Raw genomic sequence first — 11,566 nt, forward strand, 5'->3', positions numbered from 1 at the left:
AGAAAAGGGGATCAGGGACCAATTTCCTCAAGGACAGAGAAACATCCCCCCTGGCAACTGAGACAGACAGGCTGCCAATTGGGCCTGTGGTACCTTCAGGATCTAGCAGCTGGTTGTGGGACTGCCAAGCTTGGAGACTTATCGATGGCAGAGTGGTGGGGCCAGCACTTGAGGCAGGGCCTTACAAGGGGGCACAGCCAGGCTCTCCTGGGCCCCTAAGCTCTGCCCCTCCTCTGCCCCTGATCCCAGCACCTCAGGTTTGGTCCCAGGTAGGGGGTTGGCTGGCCCAGGCTCTGAGGACTAAGCAAGAAGGTGTGGAGTGTGACTACCTGCTTCCCAACAGAACCAAATAAATGTTTGCAGGGGAAAAGCCAAGGGGTGGTCTAGCCTCAGAGACCCCCTCAATGAGAGCCAGCCCGACCCTGAGCCAGTGTCCCCAGGGCCTGCCTATCAGAGGGGCCCTGGGAGCCAGGCTGGGACCCCTGGGGGCAAAACCCCTTACCCCCTACGTCATAAGCAGCGTGGACACAGAGACAGACAAATAGCAGTGGCTTGTGGCTTCTTTACTCCCTGAAGCCCCCCTTTCTCTGAAGGATATTTACAAATAGGGATGAGGTAGGGGCAACTTCGCCACCAAATAATGGGCCGGGGAGTGGGGGCAGTGCTAAGATGCGTCCTCCACATGGGGAGAGAGTTCCTGAGGAGGGCCCAGGGCCCAGGGGGAGGCCCAAGGACCCGGATGGGGTTTGGGCAGTTCCCAGCTGGGCCAGGCCGGGCTGTAGCCAAGTCTGACGCTGCACCGGATGGCTCAGGCCAGGTCGGTGGTGGCTGAGCCCAGCTGCTTGGAGGCCAGGAGGAGGCGGGTGGCCGCATTCTCCGATTCAGCCTGGAGCCGCTGGTTGCTGTGCCGCAGGCTGCGCACCTCCTCCTCCAGGGCCGCCCTGTCTGCCTTCTCCTGCGGGGGCGGGAGGCAGGAGTCAGAGAAGACGGACTCTGGCCCATGCCCCCTACCCCCTGACGCCAGCCCTGCCCCCTCACCTTTTCCAGATCCTCCTGAAGCTTCCTAAGCAAGGACTCCAGGTGAGAGACCTTCTCTGACAGGCTCCCCGGTTCTGGCCTGAGAACATGGGGGTCAGGATTCAGTGGGGTCAGGGCAGGGGGCAGCACACGGGCTGGCTCCCAGACCCACCTGAGTGAGAGGGGTCCAGCTCTTAAGTACATGATAAAGGAGAGCCCTGGAACCATGACACAGATGACCCCAAGGAACAGGCACGAATGATGGCCACTGAGGCACGGTGACAGGGCATGATCAGGGAGCCTTACTCAGCATCGGACTTTGGGGTTCCCTTGGGGTCTCCACTCTCTGGGATGGGCTGTCCTGTGGGGACAGAGGGCCTGTGTGGGCAGGTGGGTAAAGGGTGAAGGAGCCCCATCCAGGCTCCAACCCCAGGCGCCCTGGTGGCCTCACCCTCCCGAGACAGCGACTCCAGGATGGTGTTGCAAGTGGAAGCGATCTCGGAGATGGACTGCCACTCGTCCTCCAGGGTCTCACTGCCTGCCTCTGACATGACTGCGGACAAGGGAGGGGGCTCAGGCAGGCATAGCCCGGGCCAGCCCCCTTCCCGCACCCCTCCCTACCCGCTGGCTCCAGACTCACTCTTGCTGATGGAGTTGCGCAGAGACAAGGTCCTTGGCAGGAAGGAGGCCCTCAGCTCCGGGGCTGGGTTGCTCTGGTCCTCAGTGTCACTGGGATCGCCTGGCCCATCCTGGGGGTGAGAAATGGGTGCAAATGCGGTAACACCCACTATCACCAGGCAACCTACCCTTGCCCGTTGGGCCCCCAAGCCTTGGTGCTGCTCACCTGGGTGGGGGGTGTCTCCCTGCCAGCACCAGGCGCTGATGGCTTGGCCTGTGTGGCCAAGAGGAGGTCTGGGGTGGTGTTGGGCAAGACCGGGGCCTCATCCGACAGGGAGCTGGGGAATGCAGGGGCAGCTCAGCCCTAGAAACCGGATCCGTGGCCTGTGCCCAGCCTGCTATCCAGGCCTCACCCAGACCGGAGGACAGGGCAAGCAGGAGGGTGCACCTGTGGCGTGACGGTGGGCTCTGGCTGTGCAGAAACTCGGTCCTCTCCTCAGCCAGGTCCCCAAGCCCTGTTGGGCCACCACCATCAGGCAGGCACAGGTGCAGCAGCTGCTTGGTGGCGGGCAGCAGGACCACCACAGGGGCCTCATCTGGTACCGGTTCTGGGGCCCCCCGCCGGCTGGGCTCCTGCAGAGACAGCGTGTACAGCTCCGAAAAACTCCTGGGCAGGGGGGGGAACAGGCGGCATCAGTCAATAGACCTGCCTCCGCCAGCTGCCTGCACCCCCAAACCCACTCCTAGTCATTGCCTGAGGCTCTCCAGGAGGAGAAGCACACCCCAAACTCCCTGACAACAATGAAAAACATTTGCCTGGCTACTGGCCATTTTTCCAGGCCTAGGTTCAAATCCCAGTGCTGCCCCTCTGTCTCATGGGCAAATCACTCTGAGCCTCAATTTCTCCATCTGTGAAATTGGGATAATAGCTCATAACTTGCTGTGAGGATAAAATAACAACACAGGTAACTCACTTAGCCTAGAGCTCCAAAAAGTACAGCCTGGGAGCCAAGTACAGCCTGGGAGCCAAGCCCAGCTGCAAGCCTGTTTCTGTACTCTTTCCAGCTAAGAATGGTTTTATATGGTTGAAAGAGACCAAAAAAATATTCTGTGTATGTGAAAGTTACATAAAATACAAATTGCAGTGCCCATAAATAAAGTTGTAGTGGAACACCGCCAGGCTCATTCACTTACGTATTGTCTGCGGCTGCTTTTGCACTCCAAGACAGAGTTGAGTAATTGTGACCAAAACCAGATGGCCAGAAAAGCCTAAAAACACTTCCTATCTGCCAAACCCTGGCTTAACGCCGTGAGTAATCAATAGCGGGGGCGGGAGGGGGTAATGGTTGAGACCAGAAAATCCCACAACCCAAGGGACGGCACCCGCAAGGATTCTCCAGCTAATGCTACGCCGCGGCCCTCCCGGCGTCCCCATCGCCCTGACCTGCGGGGCCGGCCGCTCTCGTCCGGGGGCAGGACGGTGACGCAGACCTTGGGCGCAGAGCGCAGCAGCTGGGCGGCGGCGTCGGGGCCCAGGCGGGGCAGCGTCCGGCCGCACACGCGCAGCAGGCGCGCCCCGGGCCGCAGCCCCGCCGTTTCGGCGAACGTGAAGCGCTCCACGTGCGTGACGAAGCCCTCAGCGTCCACCTCGAAGCCCAGGCGGCCCTGGCCGTCGCGGGGCAGAGCTAGCTCGCGAGTCTCGCAGCCGCGGCTCACCAGCTGCGGGGCAAGGACAGCGGCGGGGCGTTGGCGGAGCTGCCCGGAGGAGGGTCCCCCGGGACCCGCGCGTCCCAGGCCACACGGAACTTTGCACCTGCCGCGAGGAGATCAGTAACCACCCACCCTACAGATGAAGGCCTGCGGCTCTGCGACCAGAAGTCACTTGTCCGGGGGCCCCCAGATCACACGCCTTTCCCTTTCGCAGGAAGGGTGGGAGAGGGGAAGCAAGCTCCGTCCCCGATGCGCGCCCTTTCTCCTGGGCCTCAGTTTCCCACTCCCGCCCACCTGCAGGCGCGCCACGACCTCGCCCACGGCTTGGCCGGGGGGCCCGTCTAGCCGCAACGTGATGGCCTCCCCGCGGCCGTGGTACAGGTCGAGCTGCTGCTCCGAGAAGGTCCAGGCCAGCACGTCGCGGCTGGCGCAGTTGAAGACTACGCGGCCGTCGCACGGCGCCACCAGCACCAGCGCCTCGGCCGAGATGCCCAGCAGGCAGGACACCTCGGCGCCGTCGGGGCCGCCCGCCTCCGCCGCCGCCGCGCCCCGCGCCCCGGGCGCCGCGCGCACGCCCCACACCAGCGCGCCCGCAGCCTGCAGCTCGGCGCCTGGGCTGCGAGGGGGGCGCCCGGCGCCTCCCGCCCAGGGAGGGCAGGCCGAAGCGCGAGGCCGAGTCCAGCGACGTCGTGGTCACCTCGTTGGTGGCCAGTTCCTGCAGGTACTGCTGGCGCGTGCGCGTGGCCATGGCGTGGAACTGGCGCGCATGGCCCGCCGCCTGCTCGCCATTGAGCGCCTTGGCCAACAGGAAGGCCCGGAAGTCGGCGTTGGCGGCGAAGGGGCCTCCGCCTGGGGGCAGGGCTGGCCCAAAGGCCGGGGTGTCCTGAGTGCGGCTCACGGCCACCCTGCGGGGAAGGGAAGCGGTCAGGGGAAACATGGAGGGCCCGCTCAGGGCTCCCTGCAGGTGCCTGGCCTGGGGCCACCCAGACGCCCACCTGTAGGAGGTGTGCGGGGTGCAGGGCGCCTCCGCCCGCACCACGAGGAACACGTGCTGGAAGTGCGAGCGGATGGTGGTGGGGCAGAAGGGCTTGCTGCCGGGCTCCTGGAACACGATGGTCACGATGTCGTTGCCGATGTGGCGCTTCCGCAGGAGCTGGGGGTTAGATAGAGCCGTGTCAGGGTGGGGGCCCTTCTGTTCCCCAAGCCCCTCCTCTTCCGACAAGGCAGCGCCCGGGCAGCAGGGGCACCCCACCCCCATCGGAGGTGAAGCCCTGGGGAGTTTGTCTCTGGGGAAGGGAACAGCAGAGGATAGGGTTGTGGGGGTCACCAGAGCCCAGGCCAAGGCTCTAATTTTACCTTCCCCCTGGTTCTCCAGAGCCCTGGCACCCCCCACCCCACCCCAGCCCCTCTCCCACCTGCTGCTGGTTACTGGGGGTGTACGGCAGCATCGTGGACACGTGGAACATGATCTCATGGTCCTGGTACGTGGTGTAGAGGGAGTGTGTGCCCGTGGAGTCCGCTGTGGCCAGAGATGGGGGTCACAGAGGGCCAGAGGGAACTCTGGGGCCCCAACTCCTGGGGCAGAGGCAGGTGGACAACCCCCACGGGGCCACCAGTCAACACCCAGGCCCCCAGATCCCAGCTGCTCAGCCTCAGGCTCCAGCCTCCATCGCCCACACCAGAGTGCAGGGAGGCCAGGATGGAGGTGCTGAGAGAATGAAGACGGAAACAAAGAAATGGTCCCCCAAGAGGGAGGCAGGGGTGGGTGTCCGTGGAGAGGATAGATAGTTAGCACAGCGTGCACACGTGTGGTGCCCCAGAGGCTGGGCTGGTGGGGGATGCATGATGGAGAGGGTGGTGCCCCCAAACCCACTTGGGCCCAGCTCAGGCAGCAGGGTACCGGGGCCTTTGGGGGACAATCCCAGCCCCTCCTTCCAGCCCATGGCTTGGCCTTCTGCAGCCCCCGACCCACATCCTCAGCCAACCCAAAGAACTCCTCAGCCCCCAGCCCCTGGACAATAGGGGACAGAGAAGTGAGAAGCCGCCTGTCCCCAGCCACCTGGGGCCTCACTTTTGGTGTCCAGCTGGGCCCGGTAACTCTCGAAGCCCTTGAGCCGCACCACGTTGCCCAGCAGGGTAAGGAACTGCATGAAGGGAGCTCCCGCCTCCTGGTTGTTGTACATCTCCTCCTCCGAGCCCTGGCCTGCCCGGCAGTACAGGATGCCCACCTTGCGCTGGCAGCTCAGCTGAGGGGGGAGAGGACACTTGAGGTGTGGCCCTGAGCACCAGCCCCCTCTGGGCTGCCTCCATGTCCTCCCTAGCAAGTGGGTACCGTCTGTCCTGCTCCCACTGCTCAGAGGGTGGAGGGTCAGTTCTCATGTGACAGGAGAGGTGACTCCCAGAGAGGACCCTGTGGGCATTCCCCATGCAAGTTCGTATTGTCACCTCCTTATCTCAAGGCTAGGCTGTCCTCCCCTCCCTATAAGCCGGGTACCATCGCTCTTCCCCCTCTGCCCCCAGCTCCTTTCCATAGGTGGCTAACGGGGCCCTGTCCCCATGGCAACCAGGCCAGCTTACCCTCCAGCTCCCACCTCCCTTCTTCAAAGCCGAGCTTGTCCTCCCTGGCAGTCCCCACTTGGCCTTCGTTCCCCCCTGCCCCCTGGAGCCCCGGCTCCCATGGCAGCATGCTCTAGGCCACGGCTGGCACTGGGGCCCGCTCCCTCCTGGAACCTCGTCCTGCCTGGGGCAAGAGACCCGAGCTGCTTCTTCACCTTGTTCCTGGCCTTTGGCTGCCAGGACCATCTCCAGTATGAGATCTCATCTCTGCCTCCAGCCCGGAATTTTCTCCCACACTCCAGATCCATTTCTCCAGTCACCTGGTTGTCACCTCCTCCTCACTCCCTGTCCCCTCCCTCCTCCAGGGTTTCTGGCTCCAGAAAAACGCCACTCCTGGGGGCCAAGACACTGGGGAGCCTCACAACACCCTCTCGCCCTCACCTTGCGTCAGTCACATAGGCTACCGGCTCTAACCCTGGGCTGGCAGCTCTTCACGTCCACCACCATTACCATCACCACCATGTCTGGCCTAAATGCCTGCCAACAGCTTTTGGCCTGGCCTCTCTGCCCTCTAGTCTAGCCCTCACACTGTAGCTCACGGGACACTCTGCCTCTCAGGTCTGCTTTGAACCCTTCCATGGCTCCCCAGTGCCTCAGCACCAACCTTTCCTCACCCCCTCGTCCCCAGCCCTACTCCAGCCACAGTGAACTGCCCACAGGTCCCCAGATGTGACATGCTTTCAGTCTGTGGCCAGTTCCTTTTGCCCAGAAAACTCCTGCTCATCCTGGCTTGGTTTCTTGTCGGCAAATGCCTCTGGGCCCGCCTGAGCCCTCGATACCCCTCTTTCACTGCTCTCCTGCCCCTGTATTTCAGTGATGCTCTGTGGGTCAGTCTCTCCCAGCCGGCCGGGACATGTCCCCAGCATCCGGTGTAGAGCCTGGCACCAAGGAGGGGTTGGGAGAAGTATTTGTTGGACCACTGGTGGATCGAATGTCTCGGAAAAGGAGAATCCCACCCAGTGGGCAGCTTCCACTGCAAGGAAGGGAAGGACTTCCAGTTGGCCTGAACTCTCCGGCAGCGGAATGGGCAGCCCCAGGAAGCAGGGAACACCCCACCCTGGGAGGAAACCAAGCAGAGGCTGCAGGGCAAATGGGAGGACGGGAAGTGTCAGTCAGACCACTGCTTCCTAGACATACCGGGATTCAGCAGGGCTGAGGTGGGGCCTGAGAATCTGCATCTCTAACAAGCTCCCAGGTGATGTGGGTGCTGCTGGCCCACACCCCTTATTTGAGAGACAAGACTCCAGATGACTTCCGGTGCCCCCCTTCTGGAAGGCCAGCTCTCCTGAGGCCCCTTGGTGCTGGGGACCAGGTCTAAGTTGTAGGGCTGGGGGCCTGTGGGCCACTCACCACTTGCTCGTCCAGCGTGAGCAGCGTTCGTGGCACCTTGGGTGAGGCTGAGCCCAGGCGCAGGCAGGTAGGGCTCAACCGCGGTGCCACATGTTCCAGAAGCTTCCTTGGGGACAGGCCTCGTGGGGGCCCCGGCGGCAACGCGTCCTCCGAGATGGTGCCGCGGAGCGTCCGGAGCTGGGGATGGGTGTAGAGGTGCTCAGGATGTGTATGGGGTGTGCAGGAGGCAACCCGCGGCCTGATCCCTGCTCCTGGCCCACCTGCGTGGTCCGCACGATGATGCGGTAGCTGTGCAGGGTGGTCCCTCCGTTGCCCTCCTTCTCCTCCCGCCGCAGGCTCACCGCCACCGGGCCCAGCACCTCGTCCAGCCCGAAGAAGTTCTGGTGGTCTGGGAAGGCCCCACCGTGGGTAATTGGTCGCGCCCCTGATCCATGGCAACCCGACCCCCATGATCACACCTGTGCTAAGTCCCACCCTAGGCCTCTCTCACCACCAGGTGCAGCTCCCAGACTCCAGACTAAGCCCTGCCCACCCCCGCAAAGCCCCATCCACATCATCCCTTGCCCACACCTGGCTCCAGACCCGGGGGACCAATGGCTGCCTGCCCCCAGGCCGAGACCCTGTCCTGCCCCACCCACCATGCCCATAGCCTTCTCCCCACAGAGGTCCCCGGACCCTCCTTTCTGGACAGTGGAAAGACCAGAAATGTAGGTAAGGTGTCTCCTCCAACCTGGGAGGTATGAAGATGAAGCAGGTGGACGCAGAGGGGCAAGAGCCTGGCTCTGTGCACTGCAGGTGACAATGACCACTGTCGCCCAGGCCCCCACATGCACTCCCTGCAAAGCTGCCATCTCCCGGGGCCCACCTCCCGCTTACCTTTGCCATAGAAGTACTTGCGGTAGTAGCCAGCACCCAAGTCTGTGTGCTCCAGGCTGTAGGCCGAGGTCCGGTTCTGGGGCTCCTCCAGGATGGACACGGCTGCGTTGGGCAGCGCAGGGGGCACGGGAGAGGACACAGGCCCCCCCAGGCCTAGCTCGCCCTCACCCCCGAGCTCGCTCACGAAGCCAGGTGCCCCAAGCAGCAGGTCCGAGCTGGCGGCCCGCTCCTGGTCCGTGGCCAGGGCCCCAGAGGCGGCTTCGCTGTGGCCCCCTGACCCCCGTGGCCTTGGCGCCCAGTCAAAGAGCAGGCTCTGCACATCGTAGTGGGCGAACCAGCGGGGCTCTGGCACTGGCAGGAAGGCAGGCTCCGGCTCCTTGGCCGGCAGCCCCAGCAAGGCCAGCGGGTCAGCGAAGAGCCGGCTGGGGGCCGCAGCGGGGCGGCCGGGCTCCTCGTGGCTGTGGGCCCGGGCCCGGGGGCTGGTTGGCACGGGAGGCCGGGCCTCGCCTGCATCACTGCCGCTGCGCAGGAGCGGTCCCCGGGCTGGCCTGGGCTCGAAGGTGTGCGGTGTCAGCGGGGGCCGCGCTGGCTGGCGCAGCTTGCGGGCAAAGAGGTCATCGGTGGGTGCCGGGGCCATGCCCCGCCGAGGGCTGCCCACGCCGCCGGCCCACATGGGTGTGCGGCCGGCCTGGCTTTCCGGGGGCCGGGCCGCATTGGCGGGCACGAGTGCTGGGTGCCCTGCCGGTGGGCCAAGGTCGTGGCAACGATTCCTGCCCTGAGGGAGGAGGGGGCTGCTCAGAGGGGCCTGGGGAGAAAACAGGAACCCAGGCCCCCAGCCTGGTCCTCCGCTACCCGGGTTGGCTTCCGGCCCCCTCCGCGACCATCAAAGCCGCTTCCGCTTTCCTGGCCACTTCCTTGTCTGCCTGGGGCTAAGGTTCCCAGCCCCCTCCCCCGGCTAGCACTGGCCCTGCCCAGGGGCTGGGCTTTTGGGCCCTTGACCCTGAGGGTCCTAGAGCCCTGGGCAGTCCCAGAGCTGCCACAGACCCCAGGCACCCTGGCTTTGGCTAGGGGACCCCCAGTGAGGTCCCCACCATGGCCCAGGCCAACTGGACAGAGCACTTGCCTCCGCTGGGCCGGGAAACCACAGGGCCTCTGGTGTCTGGGTCCTGCCCACTTGACAAAGGGAGGACGTCCTGTCCCCAGAGACCTTCCTCCCCTCCCGTCCCACTTCCTCCAGGGTCCCTGAGGAGCGGAGCACCCAGAGGCCAGTCTCAGTGCCCCAGTCCTGGTGGCCTCGATACCTCAAGGACACAGGTTCCCAGGGGCACCGGAAGCACAGCAGGAATGGCAAGAGAACTTCCTTCAACACAGGAAGTGGCCCCAACCCTGGGCCCAGCCCCCTGCCAGGCCCTCACATCCTGAGGAAGGTGCTGGGGTCACAGCAGCTCAGTCCTGGGAATCAAGTCGCCCTGGCCCAAAAGATGGCCCAGGCCCACCCCCTCGCAGGCCACCGTCTGGGGGCAGGGGAGGGTGTCACACTGACTCAGCCCCTTTGCTGGAACCAGGACCCTAGGGACCTCTGCCTCCCTCACCTCACTGACGCTGACTGGGGGTCTGAACCCCACGGGACAGGCAGTCAAACTGAGGTCCAGAGAAGGAGATGCTCTTGGCTGAAGCAATTCCACATCAGAGCCGGGATTTGAACCGGGCTCTGCCAAACTCCAGGATCTAAGAGCACTGCCCCCGCCCACCCCTGTCCCTGGGTGTCTGGGTGCGTGGGTGGGGGGTGGCTGGGCTGAGGCTGCAGGTCTCACAGGATGTAAGAGTGAGACACCCGAGGCCCCAGAGACCTGCTAATGCGGAAATGTGGGGCGACCAGGGCCAGGTGCAAAGAACTGTGTGTATGTGCTAGTGGAGCCCACCCAGGTTACCCAGGATGAATTGGGCAGCTGGGGTGGGGGGCATGGGGACCCTCCATGGGGGCGTGGGCACCTGCTGGTGGTCTGCATGCATTGTCCAGGAACAGCGTGTGGGCTGGGCCAGGAGGGGGAGAGGCAGGTGCTTCCTAGGCTGGGGCCCCCAGAAGCAAGCAGAGGCAGGCCTCCAAAGCCCAGGGCATCTCCTCCTGGGTTTCCCGTAGGGCAGGCTCTGACCCTGGCCTTGAGCCTCAGTTTGCTCATCTCTAAAATGGGGCTTGCCATTCCTGTCCCCAGGCTGCAGCAAGAATGAAAGGTGAAGGGAGGGAAGCCAACCATGTGCCAAGTGTGTCTGTGGCAGAGAGAGTCCCCAGCCCCATGGCCTAAGCTCTGTTGTGTACAGGCGTGGGCGGCGCTGGGTGGTGTGTGCGGTGGTGGGGTGGCATGAGGGTCTGTGTGGGCCCCTGCTGGGCTGGGGTGCTGAGCTCTGCACCCCGTGGGCCAGCTGTGCGGATGTGTGCACGCCAGGCCTATGGGCTGCCTGTCACTCTGGCCCAGGGCCAGGCTTTGGCCCTGCCTTGGGGGGTGTTCTTGGGCTCGGCCCCCCACCCCAAAGCTTCACACAGGGCCCATTGAGGCTGGGACATTCCTTGAGGCCTGTGTCACTGAAGAGGAGGGGGCCAGACCCACCCCCACAGATCCGGAAAGCCTGGGCGCCCCAGGAGGAGGCGCTGGACGCTTCCCAGCACATCTGGAGGTCATGACCCCGGTTCTGCTGCCAGGGGGCGCGACAGATGTTTCCTCCCAGGCCGAGCCCGGGACTGAGAGGCGGTGTGCAAAGGCTGGGGAGGAGGCCGCCCAGGGAGAAGGGGAGCCCCAGAACCGGGGGAGCCCCGCATGGCCCCAGCAGCAGAGGCAGCCGCCAGCGCCTCCGAGAGGAGCCTGGAGCCGCCACATCTACTCCCCGCCCACCGGCCGGGCTGGGCCGGCACGCAGAGAACCGAGGGGGGCCGGAGGCAGGGGACTGGCCGTACTGACTCGGGACTGGGGCCGGAGCCCCGAGGGAGGTGGGGAGGGTGCAGGCGGTGAAGGCGGCGAGGATCCCCCCCACCACAGCCCCATCCCCGCGTGCCCCGAGCCCACGGCCAGGCCACCTTCTCGCCTGTCCGGCCCGACGGCGGTGCCTCCCGCGCCCGCGCCCGCGCCCGCCAGTACCTCCGGGCTCCCTCCCGGTCGCCGCCTCCCGCGCTGGTGTCCCGCTGCCCGCTCTCCCGCTACCGCTCCCGGCGCCGGTTCCGCCTGGGGGCGGGGCCATGCCAGGGGCGGGGCCTCGGAGGCGGGGCCTGCACGGGACGGGACCGGAGCTGGTGGGTGTCGCCGGACCCAGGCTCCCGCGCCGGCCCCGCTCAGCCCGAGCACCCGCCGGAACGGCCTCCCTCGGCCCGTTTCCCCGGCTGGGAGAT

General features: G+C 65.1%; 1 protein-coding gene across 1 annotated transcript; it reads right to left on the reverse strand.

Annotated features, from left to right (window-relative positions):
- Nucleotides 1-542: 542 nt before the first annotated feature.
- Nucleotides 543-11,391, reverse strand: SIPA1 (signal-induced proliferation-associated 1). Its single transcript, XM_037839379.1, is given in 17 exon segments — nucleotides 543-955; nucleotides 1,039-1,117; nucleotides 1,324-1,378; nucleotides 1,469-1,570; nucleotides 1,658-1,766; nucleotides 1,862-1,973; nucleotides 2,084-2,302; nucleotides 3,080-3,354; nucleotides 3,640-3,972; nucleotides 3,974-4,250; nucleotides 4,341-4,498; nucleotides 4,761-4,864; nucleotides 5,417-5,591; nucleotides 7,312-7,488; nucleotides 7,572-7,699; nucleotides 8,188-8,962; nucleotides 11,319-11,391. Coding segments are annotated over 16 exon segments (3,123 nt in total). The 5' UTR covers nucleotides 8,861-8,962; nucleotides 11,319-11,391; the 3' UTR covers nucleotides 543-808.
- Nucleotides 11,392-11,566: the final 175 nt, after the last annotated feature.

The sequence above is a fragment of the Choloepus didactylus genome, chromosome 6, assembly GCF_015220235.1.
Source record: "Choloepus didactylus isolate mChoDid1 chromosome 6, mChoDid1.pri, whole genome shotgun sequence".
NCBI classification, from domain to species: Eukaryota; Metazoa; Chordata; class Mammalia; order Pilosa; family Megalonychidae; genus Choloepus; species Choloepus didactylus.